This window comes from Calonectris borealis, chromosome 1 (genome assembly GCF_964195595.1).
Source record: "Calonectris borealis chromosome 1, bCalBor7.hap1.2, whole genome shotgun sequence".
NCBI classification, from domain to species: Eukaryota; Metazoa; Chordata; class Aves; order Procellariiformes; family Procellariidae; genus Calonectris; species Calonectris borealis.
Window position 1 is genome coordinate 82591140 of NC_134312.1, and position 24474 is coordinate 82615613.

Sequence of the window (24474 nt, forward strand, 5' to 3'; positions counted from 1 at the left end):
GCTTGAATCCTGCCCTGAGAAAATTTTCAAGTGGAGAAAAATGACAAATCCAGAAAAGTTTGGACATAGGCAATTCTACCTGGAGTGAAATGGTAGTGAAATACAGAAATGTTATGTCCTGTTCCTGATTCTGTTATAGTGACTGGGGTTTTCTCTATACTTCAGCACTCTTTCTGAAATAAGTCTACAGTTTTGAGATGGAAACTTCAATTTGGTGGGAACTATTATCTCAGAAACAAGGAAAAATCTCCGGTGTTCTGAACTTAATATGTGCTAGAAATTAGTTCTACGTTTGTAAGGGTAGTCATTGTTCTACCTTCGGTTTAATGGTAGACTTTCTTCTGGTGACAAAGTCCCCTAAAGGAATTAATTGTGTTCCTGACCCTCTGCCACAGGTTGCCATTTTCTCCACTGGTCTGTCACAGTTGTTCACAGGCTTACACTGTGAACTGGCTTGCTGTGGGTCAGAAAGGGAATGCACACCTTGGGCTGGAAGCTGGGGAGGGAAAGAAAGTTTTTAAACTGGCTCTGGTAGCAGAGATGTTCTGACATGAAACTATACTTTGAGAGGACTGCTTGTCCTTTCTCCCGACATTAGAAACACCAGAATTTTGTCCACAATCTGTGTGAATAGGTTTATTTTGAAGGCATAAGTAATATCTGTGACTTGTTTGACCGTTTGCACAGGGAAAAGCCTACCCAATAAGTAGCTGTAAATCAGCTTACTTTTGGATAGAAACTATTGCATAGAAACTGTTCCACTACCACAGGGGTAGTGGAATGAATTGTGGCAAACATGAAATAACAGCTGGCCTGGAATGGGGTATGGAAATCAAAAAACTGAAGAGTTTTGAACAGATTTCCCAGTTAGGTGACTCAGTGTCCACAGCGTCTTTTCCTCGCTTTTTTAACTTTGTTCCTGAACGACTCCAGAGTTCTTTCCAGCGTGTGTCACGCACCACATGCTTTATTCACATTCCAGGTATCCCACACTTGTTTTCACAGAGTCAAAAACTAAGTTTTTTTTCTTCTCTCTTTCTCCCCCTTCTCCAAATCTTAGTCTATTTATAAATCGCACAACTTGGCATGGAAGCACTGTGACCAACGTGCGAGCATAGAGTTTAATTATCAGTTATTCGTTTTGATGTTGGTTTGGCAACCAGACAGACAGAAGTGCATTGCAGATGTCTGGTTCAAGTGTTATATGGGCGAAGCAGAGGGAACTGAGTAAACATTTTCACTGCGTCCTTCTCAATGCTTCTCATTCTAACTCTGCCATGAGAGGGAATACATTTTCTACAGGTGGTGGTTGTTGTTGTCGTAGTTTTTTAATTCTGTTTCTGATCATTTGCTTGAAGTGCAACTTTTGTTCAGCTTCTGAAGGAGTTATGGATGATTTGGCCAAATCTTTCCTTAAAGACATGATTCTTGCTCAAAAGAACTTAGTTCATGGTAGCTGGCCATTTTACCAGCATTCAAAAAGTCTTCCAAAGTGAAAGGCACAAAATTTCACCTTGTATTGTAACAACACACAGAACAAAATGCTTGGCTGCTGCTTCTGATGGTAGCAGTACACATTCATTATCAAAGCCATTTGCCCCTTGCTTTGGATAAGAACTGCTGTCCTCATTGCATATGTGTATATAAAGGGACATTTCTGTACATTAGAATACAGCTAATGTGGAAATAAAGCTGATGCAATGCAGAGGGCATACTTTTTTTTTGTGGCGTTCTGCAGTGGGCCATCCATAAGCATACTTTGGAAAGGATTAGTCCTTAGCTTTGTCTGGATATATGTGAACCGGCTGTGAGTTAGCTACTGAGGTAGGGCAAAAATCTCATCTCAATTCTGCTCTTTTTCCATGCCAGCATAAATCATGAGTAATTCCTTAAGTGTAATAAGGTAAGACTGGTTTTATCCCAATGTAAATGAGAGAAGATGCCAAGTTCTTGGTGTAAATATACAAAAACTTGTGAAAATTCCCTTTCTTGACGTACATCTTACTCTACCCTTGAAGAACACATTTTTTTCCTCTTCATTCACTACAATCATCTAATTTTTTTCCTGTTAGTGTGAAAATATAAAGGGGCTAATATGTCTACATTTGAGAAAACTTACCATCCTGCTTTCAGAGTGAAATAGCATTGCAATTTGCTAACATGAAACTATTGGCTTAAGTAGGGGTGGATTGCTTTCAAACCTTGTAAAACTATGTCTGTGTGCCTTTCTTAAGAGATTTTTAGAGGGGTGCTAGAAAGAAACCCACATCATGGTATTCTTAAGGTCTGAGCCACAAATTGCTGAATCCAGCTGTGACTGCAATAGATGTTGTCACAGGTGGTCACAGGTGTTTGCAGAGGCTTGACTCCTATTCAGAGCAATGGGAGAACAGTTCTTCGGACGTGCCAAAAAAAGGAAGGAACATGTCCATGTCCTGTGTTTTTCTAGCTTGATAAACTCAGATTTGAATTTATCATCATGCTTCCAAGCACTGTCATTGCTTCTCCTTAGATTATTTCACTTTCTGGCACATTAGCGGACTGAGCTTGGGCACAGCAGTCCTAATTATTTTTCTTTTTCATAACAGTTAAGCCACAGAACATTGTGCAGTTTTCTTCTTGGCAACTGCTTTTTTCCATACTGCCAGGACATTGTTGAGCTCTTCTCACTTTCTCTTGGCATGGATGCAAATAGCAACCCTTTGCTTTATAGGTTACAGATCGCATTTGTCACTGGAAGGCTTAAAAATTCTAGAGGAAGCCTCATGAGCCATAAGCTTCAACTTCATTGACCTTGGTCAGCTGCTTTTTACTCTAATGCTTCTGGGATTTGAACACTTTCTGTGCTCATTTGTGGCCCTTTGTCAAAACAATAGACACTTTAGAACAGCTCAGATTGTGGACTGGTTTTCATGTCTGCTTTGACCTATTTGGAGCACTGTACTAGCTATGCATGTTGCCCAAGTCTGCAAATAAGGAAGGAGTAAGAAGACAGATAATCAGAATAATCCCCCTCTCCTCCTTTTTGTTCCATGTTGTCAGGATGTGTTCAGCGATGTTTGCCTTACTGTCAAATGCAAGGTATGTCACTTCCCAGTCAGGAAGAAACTTGAGAGCAAATTGAGTCTCCCTCTGTCCTGTGCTGCTCCAAGGCCATCGCTGCTGTATGTTGACTCACACAGGAGTCTTGAAGAAAAAAAAAACAACAAAAAACAAATGTGAAAGTAAAGAAAAACTACCACCTAAAAATCACCTCCAAAATTACCTGGCATGTGCCAGGTTACAGGGTAGTCCCACAGTATTCAAATTATATTTGTAACATAAATATTGACGTTTAATATTTTTAAACTATACTATAATATATAATATCATATTTCCTTACGTTCTATGCAAATGTGATAATCCGTTGTCCCAAGGTGCTTAAAAACTATGCAGTGGTGTGAACGTAGAGTTGCTAAGCTGATATATGTTGTTTAAAGACTGGTTACGGCAAATAGTATTCCCATTCTGACTTATGCAAGTTGTCTTCCTGAAACAAAAGAGAGTTACGTAGCTAATTAAGTTATTGCCATTCTAGTCACTCTGTCATGATTCCACTCATGCTGTTTGATACGTCACACAGTCTGTTGCTTATGATAACCTTAAAAATGTCAGGTGTAGGGGCTGTACTCCTTTCCCAGAAGATTCCTGAAATTTTCCTGGCTCTTGTGCTGGTACTCCAAGTTATGGCATCCCCTTATACTGAAGATAATGTTGTCAGTGTATCACCTTAAAGTGCTTTTATTCTGTTTTCCCTTTTATGATTGCATGTGCCCTTCCTAAAGGATAAGCAAGGTTGGTTAGACATAAGCAAATACAGGCACTCATGTAAGGCAACACTGAAATAGGCATGACCACACTGTCTGCTTTCCTATGTGAGAGCCTAGGAATGTGAATTTAGCTGCAGCTGTGATGGTGTGAGAACAACAGCAGGAACTGTAGTAATAAAAAAACCCCCACTGTTCCTTCCCTTACTCCTTTCATCTGAGCTGGAAACGACTTTGGAGGCTTGTCTCATTGTCCCATGGCTCTCTGCCTTGGTTGCACTCCTGCCCCTGTCTCTCCTGTGGCAGGAGCAGACTGGCCCTGAGACCTAGCTTCTGGAGTAGAAAATTTCAGTTTTGCTTATGCTGCTGAAAGGGCTTGAGCTCAACTCTACAGACATAGAAGTTTGTCATTAAATTCTGTCAGAATAGAATTATATCCATTGTTAAAAGGAATCCTGGGCCTCCAAAAATCTCATTTAACCATTTTCATTAGGAATAATTTAAATCTGGGGTGCTAAGCTTTGGTAAAACTTTCCTAGTGTGAGTGAATTCAGAATCACTCTCAAAGTGGGATTGTGCTCAGCCTTTATGAGGAACAAGTCTTTCTTTTATTAGACATGTTATCTTGAAATTCTTTTTGTTCTTTCTGTCACCACAGGCTGAATGTATGTCTCTCTGATTCAAATGCAATGTCATGCCGTGAGTGCTCTCTGTCTAGCTGCTTTCTGTCCAGCATTCCTCCATCTTATTCTCTGGCTTGTGAAATGTGTTGCTTTTTATTTAAATTTAGTCTCATTTTAGTGATGGTGAGTTCTTGAGCTCTCTGAAGCTCTTGGTGTTTTGCAATACTTGTAATCACTCCTAACAGTACTTTGGAATGATCTGTGAGTTTCGTGTATGTTTAGTTTACTTCTTGCCGTGTGATCCATGAAGATGTTGGGCTGAGTACGAGCACATATTTATCAACATCTACAGTGAACTTTTCCTCAGAGCAGAAACAGTTTCTTCAAACCAGCTGTCCTGAGACTGTTAATTTGTCAAAAATATTTATTCTTTCTGAAAAGCCAGTGCTAAGTGTGCAAGTAAACCTTTCCTTCTGTAACGGCAATTCAAGATTACTAGTATTTTAAGATACCAGAGGATGTTGTCAGTATGTTCCCATAGACGTCATTTCCATGACTCGCACCAACTGAATCTAGGAGGACTACAGAGGCAAAGAATGATGGCATATCTAGATACTCTTCTGAGGAGCCGAATCCTTTCCAATGATTTGTGCTAAGCATTTGTGTGAAATTCTGCTGCTCTTGATGGAAGTGAGGGATATTTTACTGACTTCATTTGTGAGATGCAAAAGCCGCAGTCTTCCCTGAGCAGATATTAAGTATGTATTATAATGATACAGGACTGTCTTTAACTTCTTAGAACGGAGAACCCCAAACTGCCCAAATTGCCCCCTTCATTTGGTGATGCTGTCTTCAAGATACCCAGGGTTTTCATCCATGTCTGTGACAATTAGTATTTTAACTTTCAGGGATTCTTATGAAGCTGTAAAACACATTTGAAAATTATATCCTTGACACAAGCTTTTTTTTTTTCTCTCTCTCTTCTTTTTCAGAAAGTATTTTGGAGAAAAGATAGGACTTTATTTTGCATGGTTGGGTTTATATACAGAATTCCTCATTCCATCTTCAGTAGTCGGGATTATTGTATTTCTTTATGGATGTATAACCATTGAGAGTGACATTCCTAGGTAAGCTTCTCTGTGATCAGTAATTCCTTACTTAAAAATTATAAGACTGCTTTTTGTTTGTAATCCTTAGTGAGACTAATTGCTTTTAACATGTCTGAAGAGCAGCGATGTATCATTAACAACCCTGTAAGCATTAGAAATACACATGCGTTGAGTTAGAAAAGACATTTGAATGACATATACATTTATTTGGCTGTTCCGTATTGCAGCTCCTGAAACAGAAATGTTCAGTGATTCTACTGCATTATTGTAAATTTTTTTTTTATGACATCCATTTGCTTTTTATGAATGGACATATCTCTCACCCAGAAAGACATCACGCAGAACTCACTGAAGTTAATGCAAATACACTGTTCTGTACTCTTGGATTACTTTGGTCTTCTTAGTAAAATCAAGCTATTTGCACAAGTAAGATGAACAATAGTTAGCAGATTTAGCATATTTGGTATCAGCAGTATTCTCCTTCTTGACATTTACAAAAAAATGTTGAGTTTTGTGCTGTGTGTCCTGAGGGTTTTACACTAAACCAAAACTGCCAAATTGTCAGAGTGATGTTAATGCAAGCTTCTCAGTGAGAAAAGGAGCCTTCCTCTGTGTTATCTGTGTCTGACTTCTGGTGGAGACAGGATACTGGATTACTAGTACTGCTAGTCACACTCATGGCAGTTCCTGCATTCTCTCAAATTAATTGGCAACTTTTAAAGTGGATCACTGCAGTAGGACATTATTACTGATAGGTAAATGGTGAATAACATCACAACTGAGTCAGGGTTTGTTTTCTTAGCTTGATCTGAACGAATCTTGATGGGCTATGCTTGTCTGTGGGAAAGCTTGTGCTAACTTTTAAACTTAAGTGAGATTTATGGCTAAGATGTATCTGCAGCACCCTCTACTGCCTTTTGAAATAGAAGAGAGCTTTACTTTCAACATATGATAGCTGGAAACAGCTGTATGCCTTTGTAATGATATAATATTAAACGTATTGATACTACAGTTTGAATAGTTCTTTTTTCATTTGAAGTCATAGAAAAAATGCTATTTAATGATGGTCAATATAGGAACAATCATAATCACAATATGACAGCTACCAATGAAGCAATGTTGCAAGTCTTTCCTTAGCTCACAATCCTGGCAAGCACCCTTGAGCTTTGCACTACTCAGTTCACCTGAGTAAGACTGTGCATATATGAAGGTCTTTCACATGCAAACCTTATGAAAAAAACAGAAAGCACACTCAGCACTGTCGAGTAGGGTTTGGCTTGTAAAAGAGATAGTGATAATGATTTTTTAAAGATTTTTAGAAACTGAGTAAATACATATCAAATAAGACTATGAATTAAAATAACAACTTTAAAATAAAGATTTAAAAATCTGTAAGAAAGTCTCTTATCTCACATTTTCCAGAGGACAGATGAACAAATGCTATAAGCTGAGGGACAGGATATACAACTTAACATCTGAATATATGAGGCAGAAGTGGAAGTTTTCTAGTTTTTATAACACTTACTGCTGGGGGGGGGCAGGGTTTTTTTTTCCTTTTTTATTTTTTTTTATTTTTTGAAAATTAGGTTAGCACTCTGTATTAAAAAAACAAGGAGCTATAGAGACGAAGGATACCACATCCATATTCAGCATTCAAACTTGAGAACCCTGAAATGTAAAGGTATCTGATTTCCTGAAACCACTGTGCACACAATACCTGAACACCCTTAAAACATATTAGTAGGGGTGCCTAAAATAATTGCTCACACTTGAAGAACTTAAGCAAAACCTTACAGCATGTGGTGGTACAGATGAGAATTGGTGTTAAACCCCTATGCTGGGAAAACAACCATTGCTTTTATAAATACCTCACAAATAAAATGTAGGGTAGAGGTGAATCTCAAAGTAAATGTAGTGAAATATAACATACTTGCTAAGAACAAGACTCTTGGTTAGTGTAAGTCTTTTAAATTCAGTGCACGTATGTCAGTTTATAGCAAAACCTAGTGTAGCTTGCAAATGGTGTTGCAGATTTTCTGTCTGTGACACAGACCAACCAACATGCCTGGGTGCTGGTTCTGGCTTTTATGCAGGCTTAGATGGCCAGTCCTGATACAGAGAGTAGCATGGTATTTGATATGGATTTTTGTGCCAACATGTTAAAAATGTGTGTTTTGTCAAGGGCACAGAATTTCCTTTACAGCCTCTTCAGAATTCTTTTTCATTAATTTAAATCTGATCAGTATCAAATCATGTAACTGAGTGTAGAGATGGCAAATTCCACTTTGATTGTGTTTTAATTATTTTCTTTTAGTGTGGTTAACCTCAGTCTTCAGTTATGCAGTTTTCACTAATTCACTAATACAGCGTAGTGATTAGATTGGTTGCTGTGTTGCATTGTTTTTCTGTTGGTAAGGTGCCTGTAAGTATTTTAATATTCCAGCACATGGCAATGTGCCTTGAAGAGACACACAGCTTCTGTTCTTTGCAACTTCAAGCCACATATGTTGCAAATACCTTGTAATAGCTATGAGGTGCTGCTTACTATCACTACAGTACATCCCCCTTTTCTGAGTAGCAATACCCTAAGAACTTGTGCACTTGTCATTCGTAGTAAAGAAATGTGCGATCAACACAATGCCTTCACCATGTGCCCCCTGTGTGACAAGTTCTGTGATTATTGGAACCTCAGCTCTGCATGTGCGACCGCTCGAGCCAGCCACTTGTTTGACAACCCTGCCACAGTCTTATTCTCCATCTTTATGGCCCTCTGGGGTGAGTACTGCTTTGCATGTTAACAGTGTCATTTGATCTTTGGACTACTGACAGAAATGAAAGCTGCGAGGCACAGACGTACAATCTAGTAGCCTTACATATAACAAAGTGCTATTAGATTGTGTGTGATACATACGACTTTATGAAGCTGGCAAGCCTCAGAGAGCCAGTGAGGGGCTGTCTGTGCTGAGACTGGAGAATGCAATATTACAAGGCTTTCTGCTGTCAGCAAAAAGCTTTGGAATAATTGGAGAGGAGTTGGGTAGTTCAGGGAGGAAAAATGTGTCCTTTCTCCCTCTACTGCCTTGTTTAATGGTACTTCTAAGCTTTGACGTGTTTTTCTTCATTTTCTATCAACATGGCAAGTCCCTTTACACCTTCTGCATTTGGGGCAGGAATGTATTTGGGGATTGGTACTGTGCAGGCAACTGAAAGAATTTAATTTAAGCACAGAGTGCACTTCCATGTGGGACAACTTAGTCACATAATTTTATCAAAACTTTACGGGATTTCAAGAACAATGGGACTATTATTGTTTTAATTATAATATGTTCTAAAGTATTCCATTTAAACAAGCTTGGTTTTCTTTAATGGCAAATATACCCTGTCTCACTGAGGATATCAAAACACTTCATAAACACTAATGAATGTATTGTAGTATTACTCTTATTGTTTCTGGCCTCACCTCTGCCCTGAAAAGTGTGTGTACTGTGGTTGCGTGAATTATTGCTGGTGTTATGCCCTCGTTCACTCTACATCTTGTTTATTGTGAAAGTTAAAGGTGTTATTGCTACTGTAAAATGATTTTTTATTTCTCTATTCACTGTTCACAAAGTGAAATTTTCATTCTTAATATGAAACTGAGCAAATATACTATTGTACTATAGCCATCCCTCAGCAATCGGTGTGTAATACTTTGCAACCCTATTCAAATTTTACAGCTTGTTTTAGAAATGACTGATTGGTAGCTTGGTGTTGGATATGGATAGCATAGTGTTTTTAAGGAACTTGCAGACAGAACAAATCATGGAAGTAAGAAGTTTTCATTTACCAGTTCCTGGAAACCCTTCGGCGGAAATTAGAAAACATGTAAGCACTATGATGGAGAGAAATAGCAAAGGATGATGAATTTATAGACTCTCCCAATAACTTATTTTCCTACTTCAGATTGCTGCCAGTTACAGCGTAGACTGGCAGATAAGGTGTCACAGTTTACCTGCTGCCATGAAGCATGCAATACACTGCCTTGTCCAAGTTTCAGTGTAGCTGTTTGAACAGCATGTGTATGAATGACAATTCATTTACTCTTTCATACGTAAACAGTATTTTCCTGACAGAGAATCTGTACTGTAAACTTGCATCCATGCAAATGATCATTTCCATGCAGCCTCATCCAAAATAGATATATTTTAATATTAGCAATGCAATGTGCAAAGCAAAATGTTGCTATATCCTTGCACTAAGATAAATTAGTAGAATCTGTAAAGGAACAGAAAGGAATAAAAAGTTCCATATGCATTGCTTTTAAAAAAAGGCATGTAAGAATAACAACATTCTTTCTGAGCTGTAGCCCTCCTCCAAAAAATGTTTCCCACAGATTGGAAAAGTCTGTTCTTGGGACCATGATAACTGAGCTTGTCAGTGCAAGCAAATACAGCCGTCATATACGAAGAACAGCAAAGTGAAATAAAGTATCCTTTACTAACTCTGCCCAGCTTGCCTTTTAAGTATTAGATTACACCAAATTTTGCTGCCTTACTACTAGGAGACCGTACTGGTTATATCTAGAGTTCATTCTGCTGAATGGCAGACCTCCTTCACACACCTAATCAGCTTGCCTCACAGTATCTTGAGTAAATGTTGTCTGAATGCTTTTCGTAGGATATAGTATAGTGATGTGGAAACTGGCATGTCTTATGACTTACAATTGTATACTTAAAAGAGCAAAGTATGGTAATTTGAGCTGGCTTCATTTCATGATGGTGTTGGGCACAAGAAGTCTTTTATCCTACTTGCCTTCTCCCATTCTGTAAAAGGCAGATGACTTACTATGGTTAATATTGTGAAAGGAATCATGTTTTTGCTAGCTGATCTTGATCATGCTAGTGTCATACTTAATGTCAGTGGTGTTCTGGGATGCTGAGTTTCAGCTGTCAGATGTGTTTATTAGAAGAACAGTTGAATATAATGAGACTGTTTTTCTGCTAGTGTAAGTCAGTGCAAACTTGCTGATTTCGGAACAGCTACTGCATCTAGCCAAATAAATTCTTACAGAGCTAAATGTGGAACTGACTTTTTGAATAACAGGAAAAAATGGAATGAGTAATAGGACCCTATAAAGTAACCAAATGTTTTTGTATTTAGGATATCTGAAAACGCTTGAGTTTTCAAAACATGTTAAATATAGCTTTTATATGTCCTCTCCTCTGTAAGGAAGGAGAAGAGATAGCAACTTAAGTGCTTAATTTCTGGATTTACTTTCAGTGTACTGCCAGTCCGGTGTTTAAATTATATTTATTTCTTACATTATGGGAGGATACCTGTGCTGAAAATATTTGCAGCTAACTGTTGGAACAGATTCTGTCTTGGAAGAGTCCGGTTATTTTAATAGCAGTCTAACTTTTCCCAGTGTTACCTTACAGCTCACACCAAGTGTAGATGCAGTCAAAAGAAGCTGGATCTAATTCTCCACTGTTGTGTGTCTTGTGGAGCTATCTACAAGATGTTCAAAGTGCTGTAAATACTGCTGTGATCTAACAATGTTTTTACAGTCCCCTTTTCACCAACTGAAAAGGTGAAATGAAGCATAAGAAAATGGAAAACAGTGCCCAGAGTTGTTTATAGGTATAGCTTTTATTGGTATAGTGGTTTTTTTTAGTTGGTATATACTGGTTTAGCATTGATATATATCTGAAAATAGATGTCCACAAGTCAAGAGTAAGAAGTACTATTTCTAATAAATCCCTAAGTCCATAAATCATGAGCAGCTAGGCAAAGGGCTATCTAGACGAAACAGCAATTACGAGAGGAAGGTCAGGAGACTGCAAATATAAGACAGGACTACAACATCTGTTCCTTCATACTAACAAAAAAGGAAAAGCAGGAGACTGAACTACTGGCCAGTTCTTTAGGACAAAATCACTGTGTCTATGCAGGACAAAAACATTCAACTGTACCACTATAATATATTTCAAAAGAACATTATTTTCTACATATTACTGAGGGTCTTAGTTTACATATAGATAGCAATGATTTATTTCAGTAGCAGGCTATACCTTCTTCACATGTTTCTGACCAATTAGAAACACTGAAACAGCGGAATCTGTTGGGCCAGTTGAAGTATTACAGATTAATATTTAGACCTAGATTTTATTTCATTATATGCTTTGTATTCATGAATTATAGAATGACTCAATGGTAAATTAAGAGAGATTATGTTCTTGGGGTGGATATCAGCAGATATGGGTTCAGTTCCAGTCTCTGACAGGAACTTAGCAGTGCCTTTGGGCAATCCTTGTTGTATCTTTCTGTATTTTATTTGTAAAAAGACAGTAATTATTGTTTCCATGCCTTGCTTGTGTTCTTTCTTTAAAATTGGGTGTGGGGCTGTTTCTTAGTGCTTATTTATCAAGGGCCTAGCATAATGGGATTCAAATATCAGTTGGGACTTATAAGTAACACAAACATTCACCATAGTGCATTGGATTTATAATTTTAATATTTTTTTTTTTGTAAAGCTACTATGTTCCTTGAACAATGGAAGCGTTTGCAGATGAGATTGAGTTACTTCTGGGATTTAACTGGACTGGAGGAAGAAGAAGTAAGTTTCCTCTCCCTGTGTTAATTTACTGTATAAATTATTCTATATTTGAAGATATGTATTGATACTTAGATTTCTCATGAGTGTTCTCCAGCCCAATGCAGTTCATAGCTCTGTTTTTCTAAATTACTATAACTGATACAGTTTTGAGTACCAATGTATCATTAAAGAAATCATCACCTATATCTTACTGGTCAGCACTCTGATTTTGATAATTAATGTTGAAAAGGATTATAAGATAACAGCAGATCATTTTTTGCTGAGAATGCCCATATGCCATTGTACAGAGTGTAATAACAGAATGATACAAAATAAATACTTTGTCATATAGATGCTACTTCATAATGTATGACAAAAGTTCTCTGTGACGATGACTGTAACGTGTCAGGGTAACATAAATAATGTTTGCATCCAGGTCTGTGCTGCATCTATGATGCCATAAGTACAACATCCCAAGCTCTAGGTACTCACCCACAGAGCTGTTGCAAGCAACAAATGGGGCTGGTTTCTTGACAACAATTTTTAAGTGCTTTGTAACCAGCCCATGGGTCTTCTAGCTGCGCCTGAGTTGACCTAAAAGTGAGACATACTTGTTTATTAGTATCGACAATGTCCCTAAATTTGTTTTTAATTCTGTTCTTAGGCATTGTTTCACATGCCATGGCCTATGGTCTGTTTAAATTACGGACTCTCAGCAGAGGATTAATTTCTAACTCTGACTAAAGACAGTGCAGTTACTAGAGCTAAATGTCATACTAAGAACAGGTAGACTTTGGAGCTTCTATTACATATCCCTTAGCAATAGATGCTGACATGGCTCTAGAACAGGGTCATATTCAGTAATTCAGAATCGCAGCAGTTAGATTTTCTTTTATTGTTAATGGTGAGCCAAGTACCTGTATGGAACAATTCGGTGTGTCTTGGTCTCTTCATTGACTTAATAAAATGTGGTCAGGTTCCTGAAAGGTGAGTTGTAGGCCTACCTTGGTTTGACGGGAGGATTTAAATCCATTTCTTCATGTTCCAGCACAGTTCCTTAAAGAACAGACTACATACAAGTTTCCAGCTCAGCTCAAACAGGATGTAGAGTGCAAATAACCTAGAAGAAAAGTAAGCTGACATCACGAACTTCATGATGTAGCATGGTGATAATGTTATTCCACTTTTGTCTATTCCTCAGATAAGAATCATTGGATAAAATAAAAAAATAACCCTGAGAACAGACAGCAGACTCCAGTATTCCTCTTCTTCCATCACTATCCCAAAATGCAGCCTCTAGCACTCTCTTTAGCTTAAGGGAGACATCCCAAGTATTCCTTCACTGATGACTTGACTACAGCTTCCCCTATTTTGACTCTGGTTTCTCAGCTTTTTCACTACTCTCTATCCAGTTATTTAGTGGATGATGCTTACGGTATAACCCAGTTATAATGCAGTTTGTAAGTTGTGATGCAAACCAAGTGCATCAGCACATCAGAAATTACTGCTCGTCCTATGTGGAATGTCATACTGCCACCTGGGAGAACAGCAATTTTGTACTAATTACAGTACAAACTGAGAGGCTGGAGAGCAAACTCTTGGCTCTGCAGCATACTTGATGAACCCACCAGATTTTACTGCATTTCAAGTTCATCATTTGCAGTACAAAATCCTAAGGTTTAGCTCAATATTTGCAAAATGCTGTGAAAGAATCTATAGATTTGTGAGGTCCTGTGATGAAGAGCTCTGAAGAGGTAAAAGTTTGTGGACAGGAACTGTGGGATCAGCAAGAATCCTTTGTTTATGACAAGTGAAGGAGTGCCAGACACATCTCAGCACAAGTTGAAGAATTAGGAACGTAGAATCATAAAAATAAGGCTGGAATGGACCTTGAGGGGCCATCCCTTACGCATGGTAGGATCAACTCTACTTAAATCATTATGAAAATATGTTTGTCTAATTTGTTCTTAAATAAATCCAGCAGTGGAGATTTCACTTCCTCCCTAGGCAATCTATTCTAATACTTATCTATCCGTACTGCTAATAAGCTTTTCCTAGTGTCTAACTTACATCTCCTTGCTAAATGTTCATTTTTTTGTTGTTCTTTCTTTCAAAGATAAAGAGAAGAGATTACCTCTGTCCTCTTTTCAGTAAAATTCAACATAATATCATATCTTTCTATCACACTTTTTTTTTTTAAGATGAACTAGCCTCTGCTTTTTCAGTCTTTGTTCTTAAATAATTTTCTAGATTCCTGTTTATTCTTCTTCCCTTCTGGACATTTTCTAGTTGACCCAACTCTTTCTTGAAGAATAATGCTCAAAATGGATGTGTCTCTTGACCTGTCATCTTAAGCAAAAAGCCATGCACTGTATCATCTTCTGTCAGCTTTTGGTACTTCAGCAAAAATGCAAAAGGTAGATCAGGTTTTGTTCACCTTTTATTCAATAGATTCATAAAGATGAGGATAAATTTTTCTCTAAGACACACACTGGCACCATGTTTCAGTAGTGGTGAAGTCTTTACAAGTGTTGAAAATTATGTTGGAAAATGGAAAATTGTGTCTCATCAGGTTAGGCCAGAAGGAACTAGCAGTGGAATGCACAGAATCACTTAATGTAGCAAGAAGGAAAGGGACAAGGAAGAAGTTCAGAAGGTTTAACCATTTTGAGACTAGGTGGGGTTAAGTTATTTATTATCGCCAATTTCTATAGAAAGGGAAGTTACGGAGAAAACAGGGAGGAAAACAACCATAAAAGTTGAAGAGCTGAGAAGTACATTGTGAGAATTATATTGAAATAAATGCCTTCAGTGTAATTTTTGTGGACTCTTGACTATAAAATTTTCAGTAAAATTACTTTCTTTAAACACACTGGACCAAATCGTTTTCTTCAAAATAGTCACACGAGAGATTAATTTAGTCCATTTATTTGTAAATATCTTGGCAACAGCAGTCTGAGAAAGCAGAATCCCTAAGGCTTGCATGCATATTTGCAGATGGCAGCTGTACAGACTTAGAGGATTTGCGTTTGTACATCTGAAATCCGCAAAAATAATAGGTAGCATTGGGTAAAATAGATAATTGTGTTGAAAAGCAATAGAGCAACTGGTAACTAAATGGGAGAGGGAAAAAAAAGAAACAAACCCAGACCAGAACCATGAAAACAGACAAAGCCTTGTTAATACCATGAATAAGCACTCAATGTGTCATGCCACAGATGTGTGTTTGTGTAGCCCAATCAAACAGGTTGTGCATTTGTTGGTTTTTTTTTTCAGTTTGTGTAATAAGGGATATAGACCATCAAAATAGCAGGAGTAGAGGTGGGAGAATCCATACCCTCTTCTACTTGTGAAGGAGCTGGTGAAGAAATACTGAGGGACTCTAATTAATGATATGGGGAGTGGAAACTATTGGCTTCCCATAAATATTCAGAAACTGTATTTCTAGGGCCCAGGATGTTCCTGCTTTAGGTTTTCTAGGTGGAAGAGATTTTACCTCATTTTACCAACAGTCCTGTGTAAACTGAAATAGAAATGCAATTATAAAAGATGAAATCTTAGAATTTGGAGCAGAACTCAGAAGAATAAATGGACAGAAAGTCCAAACTAACTGAAATGTCAATGAGTGGAGGTCTTGTTATTGTTCAAATAGTCATGCTCTTATACTGTTTCAGTACAACAGGGAGGAACTTAGGTGTCTGTCTTCATTAGAAGTATGTCTCGTCAGTTACAATTTTAAGTTAAAATCCTCTCCTCTGTAAAATGTTTGCAAATTTTTTTTGCAAACTGTAGTTCCCAAAGTCTCGTTTCTCCTTTTACTATTTGATGACTTTAAAAAAAAATTTATTGAACCCTTAAGCAAAGACTTTAAGATACCCTGTGGATTATTGCTGAGTTAAGATAAAGTAATAAGGAAGGTAGATTGGGTAATACAGAATTAAATAGCAAGCAGCCTTGGTGACATGAAATATGTTTACAGATAGAATAGACTATTTCAGTTGGAAGGGACCTACAACAATCATCTAGTCCAACTGCCTGACCACTTCAGGGCTGACCAGAATTAAAGCATGTTGTTAAGGGCATTGTCCAAATGCCTCTTAACATTGACAGGCTTGGGGCATCAACCACCTCTTTAGGAAGCCTGTTACAGTGCCTAACCAACCTCTTGGTAAAGAAATGTTTCCTAATGTCGAGTCTAAACCTCTCCTGGCGCAGCTTTGAACCATTCCCACGCGTCCGATCACTGGATCCCAGGGAGAAGAGATCAGCACCTCCCTCTCTACTTCCCCTCCTCAGGAAGCTGTAGAGAGCAATGAGGTCACCCCTCAGCCTCCTTTTTTCCAAACTAGACAAACCCAAAGTCCTTGGCCGCTCCTCACAGGACATGCCTTCCAGCCCTTCCACCAGCTTTGTTGCCCTCCTCTGGACGCATTCAAGGACTTTCACATCCTTCTTAAATTGTGGGGCCCAGAACTGCACACAGCACTCAAGGTTAGGCTGCACCAATGCTGAATACAGCATATTCCATTCTCTCCCAACTCGATCATGGTTTAACTCCATCTTCTCTACTACATTTTCAAAGTTTTTTTGTGATCTGATTAATTTGATGTTTTCAGCTTGTCTTCCACCTTGCAAATTATAGGAGCAGACTCCTTTTCTGAAGTTCTAACAGTGTCTACTAAAACAGACAGTATAAGACATTTTTGTTTGCTTAAAAAACAGAGGAGTGAAAAGCAGACTCTAACAAAATAAGTGTGAATTCACAGCTTAGTCCTCTCGGGAAAAAATAGTTGGTAATGGTAAAAGGAGAAGGTGTAGCTACAATATTTTGTGTTGTCTCAAATCTCTCCTTTCATCCTCACTACTTCTCAGGTTTCTTGTGCCAATGAGATTTTTGTTTGGGTTATTTTCCCCAGATGCATTATCTCACATTTTTCCCATGCCTATTCTGATTTTCCTGTTGGGCCCATGTTTCCAATTATTTTTGATCTCTTTATATGTTTTTTTTCCTACCTTTTCTTGGGTTTCATCAGTCCTTCCAGTGCATCTTCTGTCACCTTCATGAAATTCCTGTTAACACTAATTATTTAATGATCCTAGGATAGCCCTGATCTTCTGAATGAGTCCTTTCAACATTAGATTTAAGTGCTATGTTTAGGAGGATGAGAGTTTTATTAGGATAGTTGGGGAAGGAATGTTGAAAAAAGGGTATTATCCCTCAGGCATTACGGGAAACTATTTACTACCAGCTGTTGCTCTATTAAAAAATTACACATGAAGGCACACTTTAAACATGTTTTAATTTGTAAACTGTAAGAACCAAAGCAGGTGATAATTCCTTTGCTTGCCAAGAAATTGGTAAAGACATATGATTACATTTTTTTCATTCCAAGACTGTTGATCCAGAGATATGCCACAATATTCTGGGGCTCTAGTTAATTTCCCTCTTTTGTTTCTCCACTATAATTACCTCCTGTGTCCTTTCCAGGACTGAATTTTCTACAAGCCTCAAAGTTGTTTGATTCCTCATAGGTAGTCTTGATTCCTCAGGATGTTGTGATGGGCCACTCAAAGGCTGGGTCACCTCAGGTGGCATGAGATCTTTCCTCCTGCAGTCCCCTGAGTTCAGAGAGGAGGCTCACATCTTCACGTTTCCTGGTGTAAGCACAGAGGTGGGCAGTTGCTTGGAGTGTGAAGCTATGGAGGAGGAGCTGGAATGGGCTCTTTCAGCCTGCGCAGCCCAGCTCTCTGCTGAGGTTGTTGTTGCCCAGGGCATGGTCATGGCATGGACGATGGAAAATAGGAGCTACTGGTAGAGGAAAGGAACAACAAAAGAGAAGTCTTGCTTTCCAATAGTTCTCTGTCTTGACCTACGACATCCTGTACCTTTATTTAGCAGGGTGCCTCTAGCAACAGGGATCATCTCTAGGCCTTTCCTTCTTTCTCTCCTACTTCCCAGTGACCCAGGAGATCCAGGTGGGTAAGTGGGGTTTGCCAGCAACGTGCTTCTTGCAGAACAGGCAAGATATGGAGTGAGGGTAGGGGATCTTGTACTGCAAGGGAGTGTGTGTTCTGAGGGAGACAAGTATGAGGAGAGGCCTTCTCCTCTCCCAGAGTCTTTCTGCCTTTTTCAGGTCCCACGAAGTCGCAATACTCCGTGTCCCAGCTCTCTCATACAAAGATCTCTTAGACACCATTGTTTTTTCTCAGCTCCATTTTTTTGCTCCTCTGTCCTCCTCTGTTGCACCTAACAAAATCAGTTTTCCTGTACACTGAAGGTGTCTTGGGCTGATTCAGTATTAGGTAAATTACACACCTTGACAGCCTCCAAGATTAACCTGCTATTGGTGTTAACAAGGAGATCAGAATCTGGTCCTATTTAAGAATAATACTTTGTGATATTGTTTAATGGCGCCAAAATTGCCAATTGTTTAAACTGAATGCAGAGTTTCAGAACTCAACATATTTCAGCAGTCAGAATTGTTTCCTATTCTTTAGTTTTGCTTTAGGCTTTTTTATTTTGTTTAATTTTCTTCATTTTCACATGCATATGGACACTTATGAGTAGTGCAATGTTGATGCAAACTCGTGCTTATAAAAACTCTCTCACATTACACCTATATCAAATATGTGATTATGTGGTGTGGGTCAATGTTTTATTGATACAAGTTTCAAATGGCCTTGCTTTATTCATTACTTTCCAAAAGCACATAAGTGTGTGTTTTTTCCTAGATTCATCCACACCTATCTGGGTCAGAGCTATAGAAATAATTCTAACCCTTGGAAAACATATGCACTTTTTTTTGATTCTGGATCTTGACTTTAAATCAGTAAAACACCACTGACTCTTTTTAGATCTCATCTTCCTGCTTCCATCCTACTCTGCTACTTCTACTGCAAGATTAAATTTCTTCTAGGGAGTGTAGAAAGTTTTTGCTATTTTTGTGTGTTTATTTGTGTGAAAAGCTTCTGATCTGTAGCTTGCCCATTAATAGTTCGTTACACAATAATGAAATTCTCACTATCTCTGAATATATGCCTATCACAGCATTTTTAAATATGAGTGCATTAAGATAGACATCTTGAGCTGAGATTTTCAAAGGAGTCTGAAAGTTAGACATCCAGATTCCATTGGCTCTTCCATAGAAGGTGGGTGACCAGCCTCCTTAGATCTAACAGAATAAATGCATCCAAAATATAAATTCAGGCACGTGAACTCTGTGGCACAGTTTCTATATGTGTGTAGAAATATTTTGATTTGTGTAAATCAAACCCCTTCCTCTCAGTTTAATGGGGGATGTGATTCTCTCTTTTCTAAAATTCATTGGTTTTGCTGAGGTGATTGTCTATGGATTTGTTTACCTCACTTTATAAAATTAAGCGACTAGGTTTTGTTTTTCTTTTTTTTTTAATGTATTGGCTATGTTATTCTCTGAAGTCTGTGGAAGATCTAGACTCACAGGGTGAAGCTGTATAAAATGCCTCAATAGTTTACTGTTACCACTAGGTAGAGATCCCATCTTTACTTCTGTGCCGCTAATTCTAGTGTCTCACCCATCACCTGGACCTACTGACTAAAGCTGTGGAGAAGACATTCCAGAAATAAAGTGGACAGTGTTTGTGGTGGAGGGGACCAATTAATTAGATAAGTTTTCACATAGTATAATTAGGGCATTGGGTAGGGGAAGAGAAGGATGTGTGGGTTGGGAAAACCCTTTTAGCAATGACGAGCCACTAAATCAGTTCATCTGTAGCATGCAACTTCATCTATAGATTGCAGCTGCGTAGCAGCTTAAGCCAATCTAACTCCACACTACCATAGTGCTACTATCCCAGCCATGCAATCTTGTTCTTCTTCTTACATGCATGCTGGCAATCACACGACTGAGGGGTGAACAGTTCAGACAGCTGATACAGCTGAAGGTAGCTGGGGCTATGAGGGATGGGAGTTTTTATCCTGGTCATACCATGCAGCTGCATGTGCACTGGTGTCAGTGTAAGGACAGAAATGGAAATGTGTGGCTAGTGCAAGGTGAAATTGAGTTTGAGAGTATGGGAGCCCAGGCTTAGGTTGGTTTATGCTGCCGTGAAACTCAAGCCATTAAACTCAAGCCTCAAATATAAAAGCTTTTGACTACAAGTTCAACATTTGTGTTTGCTTCAAATAAGTTGTTTTCATGAACATTCCTGTCTGTAAATCCAGTCATTGGGATATTTATAGGAAACAATTAAAAGAGACACTGGTATGGCTGAAACAAATTAATAAAGATTGAACAAATATTTGTGGTCAGAGATACATTTTTAGTTCAGATTAGCTGTAGTATCTGTATTTCTCCACATTAGAGAAGCGCCAACGCTCTAATCTGGATCATGGTTCAACTTGAAAAGTTCACAAAGGTTTGGAAAGACAGTGGTGTAGTGGTCAGAATATACACATTCTGGAACCAGAAAATTCTGGATATTATAAAAGATTTTGTTAGCTTCCGTCTGATGTATATGCTTTAAGATGTTCTAGGAAGTATGCCTTAAAATGCTATATAGAGTCACATTGCTTTTACCTAGTAAGGCAGGTTGCCTGTAAGCCATGGGTTCCAGGTGCACAGAGGCTGAAAGGAAGAAAACTCCAGGGAAATGAAAATTCCAGAAATATCGTAAACAGACAGTGCTAAAAAAATACTATTTCATAAACAAAAATCCGATCTGATATTACCTGGAAGAGAGTTTCATGTGTGGCAGAAAAAGTGGGATATTTATGAGGCATTCTTATTAAAATGGGAGAGACTGATAGAGACTTTGAGATCTGGCAGGCTAAAAACATTCTTACCTTATATTCACTTATCTATCTCTAGTAAGGGCAAGACAGGGAAATTAATGACATTTGCAGTAGTTCTATCCATGGGATTGATATAAGTACTATGTTGTAAGTTTGATTTAGCATTGAACTTTGACAGCTACTTGACCACTCAATCATAGATCTAAAACCTATGACCTTTGACAAGCTGTAACAGGAAGAATCTACAAAATGTTTGCCTCTTTCATGCATCAGTGACCTTTTTTTTTAACCTTCTCTCTAAGTTTCTTGGGATCACTGTGGTGTATAATGTGCAATACGTAGTCTTGGACCAATGACAAGTTCAAGGCCCAGTGTCTCATGATTTTAATCTTGTTTAGAAGAAAAATACCTTTTCCTAGTTGGAGGAAACTGTTGGTTTCTAACCTTGTTAATTTGTAGGATATTTTATCTTGAGACCATAATGTTATGATTTGTGAAACAGCTATTTTAGATCAAACTTAAAGGATTTTGCAGTGTTTATTGTATCTCTTTTTGTGAGAGCTACAAATCTGTAATCCACCCAAAGTACACTCAATCTTAAATATTGACAGAGAAAAATTTCCATAAACACACTCCCCTAAAGAGTGCCTCCACAGCCAAGTGTTCCCACTGTTACACATTATCAGACAAAAAAAGAGAACAGTGCCCAAAGTGTAAACAATCCATTCTTTAAGAACATTTCTTTGGAGAAGGGGTTCTATGCTTATATAGTGGCTACAGTGATAGGGTCCCAGTCCGTGACTGTGACTACTCGATACTACCATAGGACAACTGAAAACAATAAACGTGACAGTGATATGCACAGACATTTTCTAGAGACCAGGTAATATTTTATCAAAGTTAGAGCAATAAGGTAAGGTGGAAGTTGTTGCACTGACAAGCTGGGTAATGCCCCATTTTAGTGGGCTAGCATCCAACTTTACAGCTGGATTTCTTCTTTATGTTTGTCAGCTCATTTGTTTCAGCAATGACTTATCATGCAGTAGAATAAATAATTTTAAGCAAAATTTTCAATACCATAGTTCAAGGGACATCTGGCTTCACACAATTCCACTTACTGATGTAGGAGTATTTAAATGGGTTAAATTTGAATTGAATAATGAACAAAAATAAATGATGCTATATTCTGCTACAGTTACCTACAAAATGTGATATCTTGACATTGCAATGGCAGCATCTGGTTGTTTGGTCTTAAGAGCACTTAAAAATCTGAAGCCATATTTCAAATTTTAGTTTTGAGGGTGATCCTCCGAAGCACTACTACTGGTCTTGATCTATGGGGGCAAAGGCATTCATCTATCTATCTGGCAAATATATTTCCATAATATACCTTGTGGGTTTTTTTGTTTTGACTAATTCAGTTTCATGTTGCTTTACAATGCCTTTGATAGCTGAGTTCCTATGTACTTGTACAGTGGCTTTTGTCTTTTAGCATCCTTAAAGTTGTCCTAATGTTAGATAACTTATTCAAGCTTTTGTTTTAATTTTACATAAATCATATTTATTGTGCATGTGATCTGGACTAAAAAGATTGTGAACAGCTACCCGTGATCCCTTCATACGTGCTGAGATATAAAAGTACTTTTCCTTGGATGAGCATCCCATTACTAGGACAGTCTAAACTGATCATTGGTGTGAATGACAATCTCTTCCTTAGCCTTCTCCCCCCACTCCCCACCATGTCATCATCAAAAGAAATAGAGGATTTTAGACCTTGGTTTGTAATAATTAATCCTCTTGCAGCAGAGAACAGCTGGGCTCTCTGTTCTGTTTATTCCAAGTTTCCATCTTGATTTAGGGCAGCAGATGGATCATTCCAGTTCTCATTTGTGGAAACCTTCCTTCCTACCAGTGTGCACTGCTTTGCTGCTCTGCTTGTGTTCAGCGTATTAGGATAAGGCTGTTCAATGAATTCTCGGTGTTTCTTAGACATTCCTTAAAGTGTAAAAATGAAGCAGTGGGTTGGCTTATTTTTTACCGATAACTCCTTCAGTCTGTTAATCTGGGATAGTTTCTAAGGTTCTATTTTTAATTAGCAGCCCAGATGTGTTTGTCATGCATGCTTTGTAAAATTCCATTATCACTTTCTTCCTAAATCAAAGAGAAATTAAGGAGACATCAGTTCTCTTTATATATTCTTATCGAAATGGATCATTACCTACACAGCCTTAATTTGCAATGTATTGTGGATACACATGTTGTATGTTTGAGGCAAACCCTGGAGACCATTCTCAGGGAAAATTCCCACTGACGTCAATATGAGTTTTGTCTGAGTAAAAATTTGATGATTTGGTTCTTTGTTTTCAGGATGGGAATTATCGTTTTCAACTCTGAGCACTCATTTGGCCTCAAAGTACCTTGGCTCACATGGTTTTCAATAAGTGTCTGGCAGCTGTACTGGCAAACTTCCAGCATCGTGGGATTCATATTTATCCCTACATGGACATTTGGCCTTCTTCAACTCATTACAACTATTTCTAGCTTATTGTCCTAAGTGTAGAACTTTTCCCATTTTCAGACAAAGAATTGATTCTGAATCACACTCTTTTTACAGCAGAGTGGAGTTGTTCCTTTACATCCATCTATATATGATCAGGATCAAGTATCTCTAAATCTGTATTGTAAAGAATTGTTTCATGCAATATACTCATAAAAAGAAGATGTAGACACACGCATTCCAGGAGGCGCTGTGGTCTGTTCAGTCAAGGGTAAGATGACTTGGCAGATTCAGTGAAGACAGATCAACTAATTTTCCAATCCAGATGTAGGTGTATGAAATGCAGTTAAAAGGACATTGAAATGTCTTACTAGGAAAACTAAATATAACTTGACCAAATTTGAACAATATAGTCACTCAAAGCAAAACTGTCAATAGCAAAAAGTAAGTTACAGAACAATGTTTTGCTTAACATTTGATTTTCTCGCCCTGTTTCATTTCAAGCCAATTTTCAAAAGTTGCTCTGGCCTCTGGCAGCTGCCCCTAGTGTCCCAGAATGTTTTACTTAGCAGAAAATAAGAAAAAAGGAAGAAAGCCAATTCAGCTTTGCAGGTGCTCCCATAGTGTGATGAGATCTCCTCAGTTTCTTAGAGCTTCATTTATCTCATTTCCCTACTTTCATCAAGCTGTCTCCTCTCATGTAGCCATCCATGCCTGATGCCTTCATCCTTTCTTCATTTAAGTCTAAAGATGCTTCTTCCGTGTGACCTTTGAACCTTATCTAAGGAAGAATGATACAAATTAATGTAAATCAACAAGCTAGTGAAAACTTACAAAACATCAAGATACATGCATTGACCACAGCATCTTTAAACACTTAGTGTTGTATCTTTGTCTTTCCTTTCCCCATCCTGCTCACCACCATTTTTGCTACTAATCAGCTTTATTGATGTCAGAGATTATCCGTGCCTCATTATTTCTTGGAGTTCCACATACACTCATAGCACTTTGTAATCAATAACAAGAGTGACCCTTGTGACAAGAAGCGCTATAGCGATTCCTGAACGTCATTCATTGTGGTATTGATTTTTA

At 38.1% G+C, this 24474-nt stretch overlaps 1 protein-coding gene across 1 annotated transcript in view; it reads left to right on the plus strand.

Moving 5' to 3' along the window:
* Positions 1-24474, plus strand: part of ANO2 (anoctamin 2) — a 181565-nt gene that overhangs the window by 60467 nt on the left and 96624 nt on the right. Inside the window, exons 9-12 of the mRNA XM_075162780.1 lie at positions 5422-5556; positions 8153-8313; positions 12051-12137; positions 18190-18197. Of these exons, the coding sequence (XP_075018881.1) occupies positions 5422-5556; positions 8153-8313; positions 12051-12137; positions 18190-18197 (391 nt within the window). The remainder of the gene's footprint in view (positions 1-5421; positions 5557-8152; positions 8314-12050; positions 12138-18189; positions 18198-24474) is intronic.